Raw genomic sequence first — 16,783 nt, forward strand, 5'->3', positions numbered from 1 at the left:
AAAAAAGTCTATGGCAAAATAATTTATTTTCAAATAGCTTCCTAGTTTTTTTTAAGTGTATGTAACGATTTTCTGGACTAGTGTTGCCAACTCGACTTCTTGGAGACCAGCTGATAAATCGAACTGGTTCACGGAACTAGCGCAGCAGCCCTGTATCAGAATCTGGCTGCTATCGAACCAGTTCGATTTCGAACCACGCAACTCTAGCATGTAATCGTTCGTCTCGCCGTCTAACATTTGTGTCGAACTACATTTTGTTTTGCCATTCAATAAATCTATTATTTACCACTAAATAAGCGGTGCTAGCGGGCCCGGAAACAGTGTCCGCGTTCTGGAGATTCGGCGCACAACGAATCCGCAACGATACGTCCATGAAAATCGAACGGCAACGGCAGCAGCAGCAGCAAAGGCAGCAGAGGCAACAACAGCAACAAAATACACAAAATAAAAGAAGCAGCAGACGGAAAAGTGTTTAAATGGTGGAGAACTGAGAGGAGCGGCGACCACACGTATATAGGGACGCTCCAGGGGAAGAGGAACCACCGGAGACGGAGACCAGCCAAAGATGCTCTAGTGGGCGGCGGTCCAGCACGATTTTCTCCCTCTCCGGAGGACCAGAGTTGCCAGAGGACGACGAGGATGACGACTGCTCCTGGCGAACCAGGAAGCTAAAGATATATATCCCGCATATATATATCAGCCACGAATCGGCTTCGATTGGGAAATGCCCCTTGGGTAGTTCCACTTCAGAGAGAGAGGAGAGCCGAGGATCCCCGCTTGAGAAGAGGCAGGAGAGGAGGAGGAGGATCTGCAGCAGCCTTGTTTAGCATTTAGTCCGGAACCGGTCATTTGTGCCTGCTCCTTGTTAACCACACTCTCTTGTTTACGTTTACGCTTGTTTGTTGAACTCCACAAATCGTCCTTCCATTAATTGTTAGTCACGCATCCCTCTCGTTGAGCACACTAATCAAAATGCTAGCATCATCCTCGTCGATATCGAAATTGAAACTGAGTTCTAAGTTGAAATTGCAATTGAAATCGAAGCGTCCAGCCGTTAAAGCTACAATCAAATTACTCCCGTCCAAACCCACCTCGTCATCGTCACCGCCATCGAAGATTGGAGCCAGGGCCGCCAGGACCAGCCGGATTTCTCGCCAGGATCAGTCCTCGTCTGCCATCCCAATTGAGTGAAGCCAAGGATACACGAATCTAAGGGTACGATATGATTTGGTATTTCTTTGCTGAATCAGTAACTAATGGTTTAATTTCCCATTTCAGTCTGTGATGTTTCTCGTAAGATGGATTATTGGATGTTTATGGTTCATCAACATGTAGCTAGTACAATGGTTTCAAGGACTTGGATTGTGCTTTGTTTTTGTCGAAGCAATGATTAATTAATAATTGTGCATACATTTGGTATGCTCTGCGAGGACTCCAAGAGTTTCATAACGTACTTTGCAAGAATTTAATTGTTGTATCCTAACTGGGCAACTTTATAACGATTTCGCATTCAAACAACATGTAAATTCTCATACCTGTCTAAAATGCAGGCTTAAACTATAGTTATTCTTCTAATATTCCATGTCCATTCCGGATATATCTTATTAATTTCAAAGCTCTTACATTTTATATGAGAAACAAGTGCCTATAAAGGACCAATAAGAACCTATACAAATTTGTTAAGCTAAAATTGGCATTCCTCATACCTTTAAAGGTTTATTATTTATTTAAATTAAGAAGACTATTCTTAAAAAGTAAACCTTTTAAGGCTGTTCAATAAGAAACAACGTATTCCTGTATAACTTTTCAAAGTTAAGCAACAACCTTCCGTGAAACATCGCTAATTTTATTTCAAATTGTTATCAGACCTTTAAAATACCCTAACTTTACTTAACTTTCGGTAAAGATAGATTTAAAAAAAATAGTTTTGGAGTCTTAGTAAGTGTCCAATGGACACTGTCTTTCCTATCCTATATACTTATTATCCATATTATTTGGATCAATATTACTAACTAAACAATTTATTTTACTCTTACAGGTACTGCATGTACTACATCAACTGTAATATAAGATACATTAATAGGAATTAATGCGAATAAGAAAAACTAAGTGAAACGCAGAGTTTAACATTTCTACAAATCGGACATCAAAAGAATCAACCGTCTTAAAGGACTCGCATAATTTTGAATTCATATATTCTCAAGAGTTGGCCATTTCTCACTTGAGTTTAATCGGTAAGTGTTTTATTTAATTTTCATGGGCATTCTTTATATTTATTTAGGCGGAAACTTGAAGCATTCGTGCGAAAATATTTTTTCTCCCCCACAAAACTAATATCAAAGGGTTATTGAATATTGAATAAGGCATGCGTAAGGGGAGATGGTTGTTGCTCGATTGCTTTGGAGTACGCCACATCACGCGCACCTTCAATTCAAATTTATTGTCAGATATCTTTTAAATATTTAATACCAACATGAAAAAACGCAAACATCTTATGTACATATGTATTTGAGTAAATCGAAAGTTATAGATATTTGACGTTTAATTTATCTAATAATTAAAACAACCAAACTTTTATTTCTATAATCTATTTTAATTTTGTTGATAATATTCTAAATTTCTAATTTATTTCCTGATACATTCAACAAAATAAATTAGGCTAATTTCTAATACATTTTCTTATAAATTTCTAAAAAATATTTGTTTAATACCTTACCTGTAAAAGTTTTTTTTAAATTAATCTTTTTTAAAAAAGGTATAGTTTTTAGTCGACTTTTGTCATTCTTTTTAGTATTACCTGTGTAAAATTAAGCTATGTAAAATAGCTTTCCCGAAAGTTAAGTACCGCTGTGAAGCCCATATATTTACTCAATGAATCCCCATTACTATTTGACATATTTATAAAAGAAATGTAATCAATCTAATATTAATTCAATAAGAAATTTCTATTTTAATTACATTTTTTGTGACAAATTAGGTTGTTTTGCAGAAACATTGGTTTTCAATTGTATTTTTTTTTGGTAATCGTTTTTACATGTTGGAAAAAATGCTGCTGCTACCATTCAAATTAATTACACTTGTAGATTAGTTGATACCAAAAGTATTACATTTATCTAAATCTTTTAAATTTCCCCTATTATTTTTTCAGGAACTACCGAAACTTTTTGGAATACTGTTATCTTCCCTTGATTTTCATGTTGAATTTTTTATGCAAATTACATATGTAAGTATACCGTTTTTTATATTATTGGAATTATAAAAAGTTTGAAAAAAATTCGAATTTAAAAACATTTTGCAAATGGGCAATGATCGTGCTTTCCAGTCGGAAGACAAGCGTTTATTAGAATTTTAAAAATACTTAATTCATGCACACATAAATACTTTTAGGTAAAATTTACCAATACAAGAGTTAAATGGTCCCAACCAATCGAATTGTCATATTAACAACAAATAGTTACTCTCCCAGCAAAATAGATACAAAATACTCAACCTTCCATTTTATAGTAGATTTACTATTAAATAGTAATCAACGCAACAATAAAAAATATACGTCACTTTTTTTAATAGTTATTGACCTTTTTCAGCTTCATAACTTACCGTATTGTAGAATTTTAACCATAACAGTTTTTTTGTGTGGATAATCAATGTTCTTTATATGATTAAAGGTCTGAATCCATGATGTAAGGCACACATTTTGTTTTTTAAATAAATCTGTGTTTTACTTCATGGATCCCTTGAACCCTAGAATTAAAATATGGTCGCCAAAGTCAAACACAAAAAAAACTTTTTAGATTTCCTAAGATGTTATACATTTAACACACAACGTCTACGTTCATTCATTGTCTGGAAATCCAACTTTGGTCAACATACAAGGAAAAAATCCAAACAGGATTCCCTGAATCGCGTTTTCCAAGGAAGTCCCAATTGTTGATTGTTCACAACGAATTAAAGCAAGCTATATATTTGAAAAGCCACCTGAAACCCGTAATAAGTTACCTTTGTCCTGAGCCTGAGCGAAGTGCAACAGTTTTCCACGCCAAAGTGCATCCTCGGATGTCCTTGCAATGGGCGTTGCACCTGAAAAGCGTGCGCTTCCGTGCCGAACTTTTCTGGCTTTGCTGGCAACTTTTGCCGCGCACAAAGTGCCACTATTGACCTTCGGCAATACTCGCAGCCGTAGTGAGTATTTTCCGTGCTTTTTCCCCCAGTTTGCCGGGTTAGCCCGGAGTCTAGACCATCATCAGACGCCCCTTGTTCGGCGGGTTCGTTTGGTTCCGCAATGGCGGTCTTAACCTCATTAGAAACAAATGAGGCTGCCGCCCCTCCCCTTCCACATTGTTTTCAAACTTATTCGAAAATAATTTCCACATTTGCGTTTAGGGGAGGAAATGGAATCCGGAGGTGGGTCTTCCGACTCAACCCTTGCGCTCTGCGGATTACAAATAGAGCCCAACTTCGCTGCTCTGTTTATGTACAATGAGGACGGGCGTCTGATTTTTCCTTTGCCCCGGCACTCTGGCAGTGGGCCAGGACTTGGTCTGGGCCCTCGAAGCCGAGGGAATGGGAACCGAGGACCGAATCTGGACCTGCGCATATTGGTTGCACACAATGACTCCTATTCGCCTGATGCCGTCTCGCTTGCTCCGCCGCAACCACGGACACTTTGAAAAGAACATCCTTTGTGTGCACACTGTTGTTGTACAATGTACATGGAGCATCATTATGTTGGAGGTCGTCCCCAGCGCCAGTGCTCCCGCCTCTGCTCCTGCTCCTCCGCTGGGCAGTCCATCAACAGCTGGTCGGGAGCTTTGAGGGGCAGTGGTGCTCCACTAGGAGAAAATACCCACCAAACTGAACTATTAGGTAGTTCTGTGGTTAGTTTAATTGGAAATCAGAGTGAATCTAAGTGCAGAAAGAACAAGGATCAAGAAATGTCATTTAGGATATTGAAAAGTAATTTTTTAAAGTGGTTCAAGATACTTTACTACAAAGATCGAATTATGATAAACCCCTTAAAAAGTTTGGCAAGTTGAGTTTAAGTCGGAAAGTGTTAAAGTAAATACAAAACTAAATTATATCAATAAAAACGCAAAAACTTTGTTAGATATCAATTTCGTTAGATTTTATAGAACTTAGGCGGGTTTTCTAATGTTAAATTACTCTGAATCAAAAGAAGGTTTTCAATAAACTTATAAATCGCATAGGTATCTTGAGCTCAATACCTACTTTTAGCATAACATAGAGATGAGAAAGAGACTCCTTAAACCTTTATTAAGCTGATAAAAAAGAGTAATATTAATAACAAATATTTTGACTCATTTCCACTTTGCGGTAAGGAAGTATTATAGCAAGTTGAAACAGTTTTGAATAAATGAATAACATGAGAAGTATATAAAAGGTAACAATTACCTTTAATGTGATGATGATTATGTGTCAAATCACTTCATAAATCTTCCTTATTCTGTGGTTATTGACTGGTTATACATATTTTACATAAAACCATAGTTTAATAAAAAGTACAAAGTACTAATCTTTTCTCTGCGTGGTATCCCGACTCCGATGTGCTCGTCAATTAAGTTCGATATCCGTACATAAACGACGTAAGCGCCATCCTCGATGTCCGCATGCAACAATTGTGAATGGAAGAGGCTGTGGGTGAGGATGGAAGCGAGGATGAGGATGAGGATGAGGGCTGGTCCGGGCGAGGCAACCCCGAAACGGTTTATGTACTCCGGCTGCCTGGGCATGGGCGCACATACGTGGCGGGCAGATTTCACCCTGCGAACGCTGTCAACGCTGGATGAGGATTCAGATTCAGAATCAGAATCGCAATCAGAATGAGAATCAGTTTCAGAGGACTCGTTCAGTTTGACTTTCCGCTTGTCAAGGCATTGTCACCCGAATACTTTGTGCTCCGTGGCTCGTGGCAAGATTTGTCAACAATTAGTGGCGATAATAATCCGAAAAGTCGCTTGGTTCCCGAAGTGAGCAACCTGTCGAGGGATTTTCGAGTGCATCAAAGGTGATTTAGTGTCATCCCGTCTACCGCCGTGCATACCTGAGGTTGTGCTGGGATCCCTCAAAGAAAAATAGACCGAATCCTGCGAGTATTTCCTCACCTGGGCAACCGTTTTCAGGGAAACTCTAAGCAGTCGCCTCCGGCTTCCTCCAGCGACGATAATGACGATGGGAAGCCCTCATCTCACGCTAGACTTACCTGCCAATCATCAGAACTCATAACTTGAAAAGAATGGAAAGGAATTATCCGGCGATGCGTACGCAATCTAATAGGGATAGAAAAATCATCATCATCTGCCCTCGAGAGGGTCTCTTTTTCTGCTCCTGTTTCCATTGTTGTTTTTTCGGCATTCGCTCACAGCAAAATCAATAAGGATTTATTTAATTATTTCATAATTTCCGTTCAACTGCATTCGAACAACAATGAAACAAAATAGTTGCTTTCACCGGGGGTTGAACTTTAACTATTCCGAATGTATATGACCAAGTGTAATTCATTCGTTTATCGTAGAGAATATGTTAAGGGCTTTTATGTTTCTGGCAGTTTGTGGCTTCCAAAACAATTTATTTAGTTCCCCGACAGAAAAATATGAGTTATGCACAGAAAGCAGCGAAGCACCGGCGGCATATTTACAAAGACAATAGTTTATTTTAGATAGTTACCAGGATATTATTTTTTAAATGATATTTTTATTGTTATTTTAAGAAGCTGGGTTTTAAAATCCTTTAAAGTTTGAAAGTTATTTCGACATTAGAATCTAATGATTAGATATAATTTTCAATTTCTGATCCTGATTGAACCGCCTTATATGGATGATGATAAGGATGTTTTTGCAATATTTCTGTTTAAAAAAATAACCCGCCTCTTTTCTCAATCCCATGTTAATTATTTTTTAGCAAAACTAATTCGCACAGAACTATTTTTGTTTTAATTTTATGAAAGGTAGAATTTTAGTCAAGTTTAAAAAAAACTTCACTCCGATGAGCTTTGGGAAGCTTATCATAACTAATAACAAAGTTTTCCGGCTTAAAAAAAATGTAGTAAGTCAAATAAAATACTTTCAAGCTTTGTAGAAGTCCTATTCAAGAGATTTTGCGATTAAATTGTTTGAGTACTTAAAAGATGAATTTAAACATTTTCAGATTACAGCAAAAATAGGATTTTATATAAATATATCTTCCTATCATTTCAAATCTGACTAAAAAGTTGTAAGATTATTATTTTGTGTATATAAGTTTTTTTTTATATTTCCTTACTAAGCAGACTTAGCGAAAATTGCAAAAGCAACTGCTCAGTATTCAGAAAGTAGGAACAACGGAAGTTCACATGTACCCTTTGATTCAAAGCTTGTAAACGTCATTGTAGGATTTTAAAAGGTTTAGGCCTTCTCAAATGATTCTTGAATGATTAAAAGAGCGCTTTGGCAACTACTCGCTGAAAAGTCAAAGGTAATTCCCTCTTCTGAATGTTGTGGGCCTCATTTTACCTCGTGGTGGACTTAAAAAGCGTCAGCAACTAACTTTCTTTGTGAGCCGAGAGAAAGCAGCTTCTACGGGGCTTTCAGTAGCAATTATGCCATTAAGGTCGAGCCGAATCTTTGATGTCGGCGATGGCACTTGTTAGTCCTGAGATGCAGGGACTGCAAGGGATGTAGAGGATTCCGAGATGATGCACCAAAGAGGTGCCGATTTCCCCTGCTGTTTGGCGTTGTCTTTGTGATGGAGGATTCCATGCCCACGGGGGAGATGCAGGCCTCAAGTGGCCAGGCGCGGAGCATGTCCTTCTCGTGGAGGACGACGCCATCTCCATCTCTGGTTCCTTCTAGTCCTCCCACGGATTCCTTTGCGGCGACGAGCGTTTTAATTGTGCCTTTCTTTGTTCTTTTCGCCGTAATGGAGTGCTATGCAAATGGCGTTCTGATGAATTTCCTTGGCTCTCCGCCGGCGCTATCGCTTTGTGGCTGCTCCTTGGCTCCTCAGCTCCCCAGTTGTCCTGGCCCTGCCGAGAACAACGAAAATAAACAAGAGCAGCACATTCATCCCCTTTCATCAGCTCAGCTCCGGCGGCTGTGTATGTGTGTCTGTAAGTCATGGCTGGCAGGGAAGTGCTGCCCAAGCCCAGACCCACATCCAAACCCTTCTCCTCTCCACTTTGCCAGGCTCTGTTCATGTCCTTTGTGCCGCCTTGTTGTTGTTTTTGTCGCTGCTCTGTTGTTGGCGGCAAACTTATCCAGTGATGTCGGGATTTTAACAGCCAACAAAAACCTGTTTATAAAACAGTAAGCAGTAATATCTATAACTGTAAGTAAGGGAAGTCAAAAGGAGTAGAGAAATAAGGAACGCGAATTCTTTAGAGCAAGAGAAAACCACTGATTGAAATGTTTATATCTGTAATGTATATCTATTAATTGATCAACGAAATAAGACAGGAATTCTTACAAGCATTCCATTCTAAAAGTTAAAAGTGATCCGATTTTAGTTTTTAAATTACCAAGCATTCCTTGACGATATTTAAGATCTTAAGACCTGAAATGTTTCATAGTTGAGAATTTTTCGAAATCTGTGGTGATTGTAGTGCAGAGTAAACACTTCTAAATAGAGTATTCTGTAATGTATAATATTGGCTACAAAACTAACCTAAAATTTTCAGGATTTTGAATTCCTTTTTTAATAATACTATGGAAGCCATTGCAAACTGGTTTAAACATTCAAGACTGCTGATATTGTGCAACATAGTTTAGATCATTTGAAATTAATAAGCCATGATATATTTATTTTAGCTACCAGCCTTGACTTTTAAAAAGTTCATGGTCTTAAAGCTAAAAATGGTTTTGTACTTCCCATACCATCCTTTAAATGGTTCATAACTAAGAAAGATATTCGATATAACGCAATTCTCACACCCTTTAATGTTTTTCTAAAAAAAGTTTGAGCCCGGAACTTTTACATACCATGCCATACCATCCTTTAAAATGGTTCCTAACTCAGAAAAGTCTGAACTGGCATTTCTGACCCGCTCTTTATTGCAAAGGGGAGGCAAAAAGGAACAACGAAGAAATGGGAATATTTTTGATTTACCAAAAGCGCGACGCGGTGCTTGCTTTCTAGTTTTGGCCTGCTCTCGAACGCGTCAGACAGCTCGAGGATTCCGGAGGCAGCGGGGGTTTTAAAGGAGCGAAGGAAGTCCTGGCCACCATCCCCGATTTTAGCATTTCAGCATGGCATTATTGGGGTGTGTGTGTCTCTGGGTGAGTGTGTGCGTATTTCGTGTTCAAATTTTGTACATAATGGATTATTGTCCTTTTGCCTTTTTCCCTTTGCCATGCGCCCCGTTTGCTGCATTGGTCGATATCGTCAACCAATCAAAAGCGCCCTCAAAATGGCCGCCATTCGATTCCGCTCCTCACTTGGCAGTTTGCGTGGGCTTCCTTGTTCCCTGTTGATAAGAAATAAGAAATAAGAAATGCGAAAGGCAAAGGAGCCGTCGCCTCCGCCGCCAAGTGGTCATTCATTCTGCTTCCGCATCCTTGAGGATTTCCCTTTGCGGCTCCAATTACCATTGCGATTTCAATTTCGATTTCTGCATTGCAAATTGCGACTCAAAGATGGGAAAGTGGGCCACGCTAAAAGTCAGTTATGGAATGAGTTTCGTCAGCCAGATACGTTTTAGGGCATTGTGTTCTAAAAGCTAGCATACACGTCATATTATTTAGTAGTTTTAGTAGAAATTATAGGTTCTTAAACCAGAACTGTTGACTTTTGGGACTTGGGACCAAAAGTTGTTATGGAACTATACTTTAAATTCATTGATTCTTTTATAAGCACATATTACCAGAAATTTGGAATCAACCTTTCCAACTTAAAAAACAAAACTAAAACTATTCTTTATAAATCATTACTACTTCAAAATTAAAATAAACCTTATTGTTTCTTGCTTCTAGTTCTAACCGCTTCATAAAAAACAAATATTTCATATTTTATAATTTTCAATATTTTACTTCCAGGCCTTGTCTAATTGCCTTCCAAATTCGCAAACGAGCGCATCTTCCATGTCCCAGATATTTGTAAAATACGGGCGTTTGTGATTTGAAACCGAGAAAACACGTTCGTTAATCGTAACTGGTAACTTTAGCGTAGGAATAGGTAAATATTTAGCAGCGATCGCTCGTCCTGGGAAGCCAATTTAGAGTGGCATGAGTGGCCATCCATCGGGACTCCGGAAACATGATGATAATGAGTGTAGTGGGCCACGACCACCAGTACCCGGAGAAGAGAGCCGTGTTAAAAAGGTGGGTTCCTGAATCGATTGTGGTGAGATCTCTCCTATAACTCAGTCATCCCATTCTTCAGATGACCGAAGGGGTAGCAGAGACCTCGAAGAATTCACCGCCATCCTACCTGAACTGGGCCCGGACGCTGAACCACCTGCTGGAGGACCGCGATGGGGTCGAGCTCTTCAAGAAGTACGTCGAGGAGGAGGCGCCCGCCTACAACGACCACCTCAACTTCTATTTCGCCTGCGAGGGCCTTAAGCAGCAGACGGATCCGGAGAAGATCAAGCAGATAATCGGAGCCATCTATAGGTGAGTCTCTAAGGCTTTAACCCAAATAATACATTCAAATTTACCTGTTCTTCAATCCAGATTCCTGCGCAAGAGTCAGCTGTCCATCTCCGATGACCTGCGCGCCCAGATTAAGGCCATCAAGACGAATCCCGAGCTGCCGCTCAGCCCGCACATCTTCGATCCCATGCAGCGCCATGTGGAGGTCACCATCCGCGACAACATCTACCCCACGTTCCTCTGCTCGGAGATGTACATCCTGTACATCCAGCAGATGTCCGCCCAGCAGGAGCGCTGCAGCAGCAGCGGCGCCACGGGATCGGGAAGTGCCGGGAGCAGTGGCAGCGGTGGCAGCAGTCTCGTGGGCGCCTGCGCCCTTCCGCCAGCCACTGCCACCGCCATGACCACCAAGCAGCAGCAGCAGCTGCAGCATCTGGTGCCGCCCGGAGCCTTCATCAACCTGCCGGTGAGCAGCGTGAGCGGGCCGCCAGCTGGCACATGCAGTGCCAGCGGCAGTGTGTACGGTCCCTCGACGTCGGCCAGCTCCAGCGGCTCCATCAGCGCCACCGACACACTGCCCCGCAGCTCCACGCTGCCCACGCTGCACGAGGACTCGGTGCTGTCGCTCTGCGACGACTTCGAGAAGGTGCAGATGCAGGAGGGCGGCGGATCCCTGGGTTCCGGATCCGTGGGCGCAGGTGCGCGGGCGCCCGACTACCCGGTCCGACTGACGCGGGACCTACTAATAGCAACTCAGAAAAGAAGACTGGAAATCCGACCTCCCGGGTATGTACGCCCCTTCTTCCTTTTTTTGTAATCCCTGGTTGATAACAAAATTTAGGCTAGGATGTACATTTTAAAGCTAGTATGTAGGATATCAGAGTTGCAGTCAAAATAATAATATTACTTACTGTACAGGTACTAAATAGATTATGTAAAAGTTTTATCAAAATTTTAAAAAGTAAAGAATTTTAAATATCTTTTTAAACTTTAAAATTTAAAAGAATACAAAGAAGATATTTATTTTGATTGCAGTATTAGTTTTTAGAACTCGCGGTTGTAATATATAGCTCTACCTAAAATTCGTACACCTGACGAGATCCACCACACTCTTATGTTTGTCTTAAGTTCTCCATTATTGATGATGATTTTCTGTGATTAACTCATAATTTGTTACTTTTGTTTCTTTTACTTTTTTACATATGTTGTACATGAACGCTCACAAAACAAAACACGCACGCCAAAAACACGAACCCACCTGCATACCATATATACACCATTGGACCTCAAAACACCCACCGCATATGCATTGTACATATGTTTACCGTTACACTACTGACTCGATGATATACTATCTATACATTGCGATTTCCTTATTTGTTTTTGCACATTTTTGTTTTGTGGATCTTGACGATTACCCCACTCACAAAAACACAATCACACAATTGGGCGCCATTGCATGGAAACCATATATGTCCCGGTCATGTTCCTGTTCCTGTTCCTGGTCCGATCTGCATGCGAGTAGTGCCCACGGTTATGTGTACAATCCAAGCACTACCAACACCTCCTATGTGCCGAATTCGCGGGTTGATTCGGAGAGGGGCAGCGTTAGCTCCGGCGGACGCACTGACTCCGACACCATGTCGATCTCCAGCTGTTCCATGTGAGTAGCGGCGTCTTCCCCGTAGAGATCCCGGCGAAACGGATGCTTGAGACATGGAACCACAAGTCCAGCGAACAGTTTGACTGACTAATGATTCCTCGTTTCAGGGACGGTCGCCCGTACATACAACGCAGACACAGCTCCACGGAGAGCAAGGCGATTCGCCAGAGCGCGATGGCGAACAAGGAGACCAACACCTTTCAGGTAAATAGTTTGAAGCTCTACGACTAACACTTTGTGTTATAGAGTGATTATTTATTGTCTTGTAATGATATGACAAATTACCCTTATTAATACTAATTGACTAATTACTTATTTAACAGGTGATACCTCGCACACAACGACTACATTCGAACGAGCACAGACCACTGAAGGAGGACGAACTGGTGGCCTTGCTGATACCCAAGTTGGAGGAAGTGAAGCGGAAGCGAGATCTGGAGGAAAGAGCCCGCGAGGTGAGACCTACAAGATAAATTACTTTTGAGCTTCATTTTAAAAATGCATCTTTTCACAGAGAAATCCAGGAGCTGCTCTGCTAACCAACGAAAGATCCTGCGCCAGCGATCGAGCCTTCGCCGAGGCGATACGGGAGAAGTTCGCACTGGACGAGGACAACGACCAAGACATTCTGGACCAGCATGTGTCGCGGGTGTGGAAGGACCAGACGCCGCACCGCTCGCCGGGAACGATGTCGCCCTGCCCACCCATCCCGTCGCGCCGACGCACAGCCACCCACGACTCCGGGATGGTCAGCGATGGCGCCATGAGTCTGAGTAAGGCCAATAGAGTTCACGGCACGACTGGTTTTTTAAATGCAAATCTATGCGCAGGCGGGCACTCCATGAAGCACTCGAAGTCCATGCCGGATCACAGTTCCTGCTCGCGGAAGTTGACAAACAAATGGCCTTCCATGAACACAGACAGTGGCATTAGCATGTTTTCGGCCGACACTGTTACCAAGTACAAAGATGCGAGGTGGGTCAATATAGCTTTTAGATGGACTAACCCAACGGATTACTAACTAACCGATTGAAAACCCTTTACTAAAGCTCTCGATCTGGCTCTAGCACGGCCTCGAAACTGGAGGAGGCGAAACGAAGACTGGAAGACGAGCCGCGGCGCTCTCGTCGATACGCCCAACCGCCGATGCAGCACCAGCCACTGGCCTCCTTCAGCAGCAGCAGCAGCGGCGGCAGCATCAGCCTGCCCCACCAGCACCAGCTGCAGCTCCAGAGCACGGCGGCGCCACCGCCTCTGCCGGCCAAGCCACCGGAGACGATCGTGGTGTTCTCGTTCTGCGAGGAGCCAGTGCCGTACAGAATAAAAATACCCGGTACTCAGCCAACCCTGCGTCAGTTCAAGGACTATCTGCCCAGAAGAGGACACTTTAGGTAGTTCATTTGGTTATAGCTTCTCCATATAGCTTCTGTTCCTAACCACCATCGTCTTATCGCCACAGATTCTTCTTCAAGACGCACTGCGAGGACCCGGACAGTCCAGTGATTCAGGAAGAGATTGTTAACGACTCCGACATACTGCCCCTATTCGGAGACAAAGCGATGGGTCTTGTCAAGCCATCCGATTAATAATTAAGCATTTAGCGTAGATTTTGTATTAAGGCAAATCGTGAGTGTGGCTTGGTGCAGCGATGAAACTGAAGCACTCGGCAGAGTACGAATACGATAACGAACGCACCAAGTGTACGCATCTTAGAGCTAGCAACTGGAGAAGCTATTTCCGACAAATCAAAAGCTATATCTGATATCTGTTCGGGCGACCGACCGGCTTTTGTAAGCATCACAAACTACTCTCTGCGGGGGCAATGTATTTTTCTGTACAACAAAAACTGATCTATTCACCGGCCACCCATAAAGGTGCTTCTAAGTTTGTAATTCCCCAACGAATTTCCGAGCTACTGTCCTCTTTGTGTTGACTCCTTGTGGAGGCCGTACGTTTCAGAGTCCGAAAGCGTTTTAGCCCCGCAGCCAGGGGGCTGAGATTAGGATTAGGACCTGCACAAAATCAATTTATTAAGAAGATTTATGGGTTTACCACGATTGGGATTTGTTTGTTACTTTTTACTAACTACGGACTGCCTGCAATAAATTTTGTTAATATTTTTGTAATGTGCATTTTATGATGATATGATGATATTAACAAAGTTCTATTCAACTCGACAAAAATCAAAAGATAATCTGTTTTATTTTTGTATAATCTATAACACAGCATACACACACTTAACATTTATGTATTTATACAATGTATTGTAATTGCGTCAATTGCATCTACCGATCTACCATTAGGCACATTTAATTTTCGGGTTCGACTTAGTCCAGCAGTGACCAATATTGGGATGTACGTCTACACTCTAGAGGTATATATTGGAGGCTCTTGGCCGAAACGGACGACATCGATCGATTGATTTATTTAAATAAGTTAATGCATACACATACTATACATATTTTTTTAAGAAAACTGAAATAACCGCAGAAATATGCAAGTAACGGATAAATTTATTATATCAAACATATTTTATTTGTGAGCAAAATGCATATAGATTTAATAAAAAAAGTACATGGATAGAACGTAATGTGCCAAATGATTCGAATTCATTCGGTTGGATGGGTGGTTGTGATTCTGATCACAACACGATGATGATCGGTATTAGGCTTAGATAATTATCTCTATTATATGTATTCGTCAGTGGGATTGGGCTAAACTGCCGTGCAGTCGTCCCTCTGGACGTGGGACACATAGTTCTGCTCGTTGATGAACGTGTGCGTGCATTTGGGACAGTGATAGCGCCGATGGCGGTTCGTTCCGGGACTCTCGTGCTCCCGCAGATGGGCCTTCATGTTGTACATCTGGGAGAAGCGCTTGTTGCACACTGGACAGGCGAACGGCTTGTCGCCCGTGTGGGATCGCATGTGCCGCTCCAAGTGGGCCTTGGTGCGCGTCTTGAAACCGCACACCTGGCACTCCAGCCGCTTGGTCTCGTTGTCGTGGATCATCTTGTGCTTGTACAGGGCCACCTTGTGGACGAATCTCTTGGAGCAGACCTCGCACTGGTACGGCGTTTCGCCTGTGTGCCAGGCCATGTGGTGCTTCAGACGGAACTTGCGGCTGAACCGCTCGGGGCAAACGGGGCAGGCAAACTGCTTGACGGGCTCGTGGTTCTGGAGGTGGCCTATGAAGCCGGAGTACGACTGCAGCGTCTTGCCGCACTGATCACAGACATAGCCGGGAAAGTGCTCCCGCTTTGTGTGGGCATTGTAGGCGCGCCGGCTGGTGAACTTCTCCGGGCAGCTGGGACACTGTATGTTGACCGTGTACTCGCCGGAGCTGTCGTGATCCTGGTCCTGGTCGTCACCCTCGCCGTCGGATATTATGTATTCTATGGTGCCGTCCAGATGGTCGTCAAAGTCGCTCATGGTGTCTTCTTTGAAGAAGTCGGCTTCCTGGGCCTCGTGCTTGGCATGTGGCATCAGATCTTCCTCCTCCTCCCCCATCTCGTTGGCCTCCTCCTCGTTTATGATGATCTCGTTGTCGATGTCCAGGTCCACGGATTGGAACTCTTCCTCCTCCTCCTCCGATTGCTTTATAATGAAGATGTGCTCCTCCTGCTCGGCCACCTCCTCCTCGATACTGGTGGGATCCACCAGGGTGATGCCCTCCGCGGAGGTGTCCACTTCCACCAGCTGCTGATGTTCCTCCTCTTGCTGATCCTCCTCCTCGACCTCCTCAATGTTCCCATCGAACTTGGTTATGGTCCTGGTTTCCCTGGCGACATCCTCCTCCTTGAACGGCGACTGCTTGAAGTCCTTGGGCATGTAGGGACTGTGGATCAGCTCGAGGATCTCCTGGCGCAGCTTGCGCGCGATTTGAATCGACTTGTGGTACCTGGCCAACTTCTCGCAGCATTTCTTGCATATCGTCGACGATTCGTCCGCCAGGACGTAGTCTGTGCCCCGGGTGCACTGCAGGACCAGCTCGCTGATCAGCACCGGCGGGTGGCCAACGGTCTCCGTGTGAATGTCCTTGGGCACGCGCACGGAAAACTGGCAAATGCAGCAATTCATTTTCCGAATTCTCGACTGGAATTTATTTACAAAATATGCTTGGAACGAGGGCTGCACAGCTGCCGCTATCGGTTGATGGCTATCGTTTATCGAACCAGTGGTTCCAGTTTATTTAGCCGATACACCCTCCTATATATAAATACCATCGGTACATGTGGGTATTTTCTAGTATATATCGAAAATGATCGAATACGGTCTCACCAAAACGTTGCCTGCGATAGCCGAGACAACCTCCTAAAAAGCATTTTCACCACTGTGGGCAGTTTTCAATTCAAGCTTGCGGGCCCAACATTTCCGGCTTGTTCGGTTTTGGCCCCATGGTACTTCTCACTACCCCCAAAACTCAAGAGACATCTCCGGGGAACGCGTTTTGCGACGATTGAGTAAAGGCAATGGCTGATGCCTATATCAGAAACTGAGGGGGATTACTTTAAAAGGAATGATATGATCTAGAACAAAGA

At 42.8% G+C, this 16,783-nt stretch overlaps 2 protein-coding genes across 5 annotated transcripts; one reads left to right on the plus strand and one right to left on the minus strand.

Moving 5' to 3' along the window:
- Positions 1–187: 187 nt before the first annotated feature.
- LOC119549533 (axin) lies at positions 188–14,776 on the plus strand. 4 transcript variants are annotated; one of them, XM_037857679.1, is made up of 13 exons: positions 188–1,215; positions 2,039–2,234; positions 3,149–3,223; positions 10,023–10,307; positions 10,369–10,601; positions 10,662–11,366; positions 12,106–12,243; positions 12,351–12,447; positions 12,567–12,698; positions 12,758–13,016; positions 13,074–13,218; positions 13,311–13,634; positions 13,703–14,776. In XM_037857679.1, exons 4-13 carry the CDS (start codon positions 10,212–10,214, stop codon positions 13,827–13,829), a joined length of 2,256 nt encoding a protein of 751 aa, XP_037713607.1. In that variant the 5' UTR covers positions 188–1,215; positions 2,039–2,234; positions 3,149–3,223; positions 10,023–10,211; the 3' UTR covers positions 13,830–14,776. The 4 variants fall into 4 exon arrangements, with proteins under 4 accessions (XP_037713607.1, XP_037713600.1, XP_037713624.1 ...); XM_037857672.1 differs by having other exon boundaries at positions 189–1,215; positions 13,293–13,634; positions 13,703–14,773; XM_037857696.1 differs by lacking the exon at positions 12,106–12,243 and having other exon boundaries at positions 189–1,215; positions 13,703–14,774.
- Positions 14,754–16,395, minus strand: LOC119549554 (zinc finger protein 771). The gene has a single exon (XM_037857707.1). It carries the CDS (start codon positions 16,320–16,322, stop codon positions 14,958–14,960), a length of 1,365 nt encoding a protein of 454 aa, XP_037713635.1. The 5' UTR covers positions 16,323–16,395; the 3' UTR covers positions 14,754–14,957.
- Between the last annotated feature and the right edge of the window lie 388 nt (positions 16,396–16,783).

The sequence above is a fragment of the Drosophila subpulchrella genome, chromosome 3R (assembly GCF_014743375.2).
Source record: "Drosophila subpulchrella strain 33 F10 #4 breed RU33 chromosome 3R, RU_Dsub_v1.1 Primary Assembly, whole genome shotgun sequence".
NCBI classification, from domain to species: domain Eukaryota; kingdom Metazoa; phylum Arthropoda; class Insecta; order Diptera; family Drosophilidae; genus Drosophila; species Drosophila subpulchrella.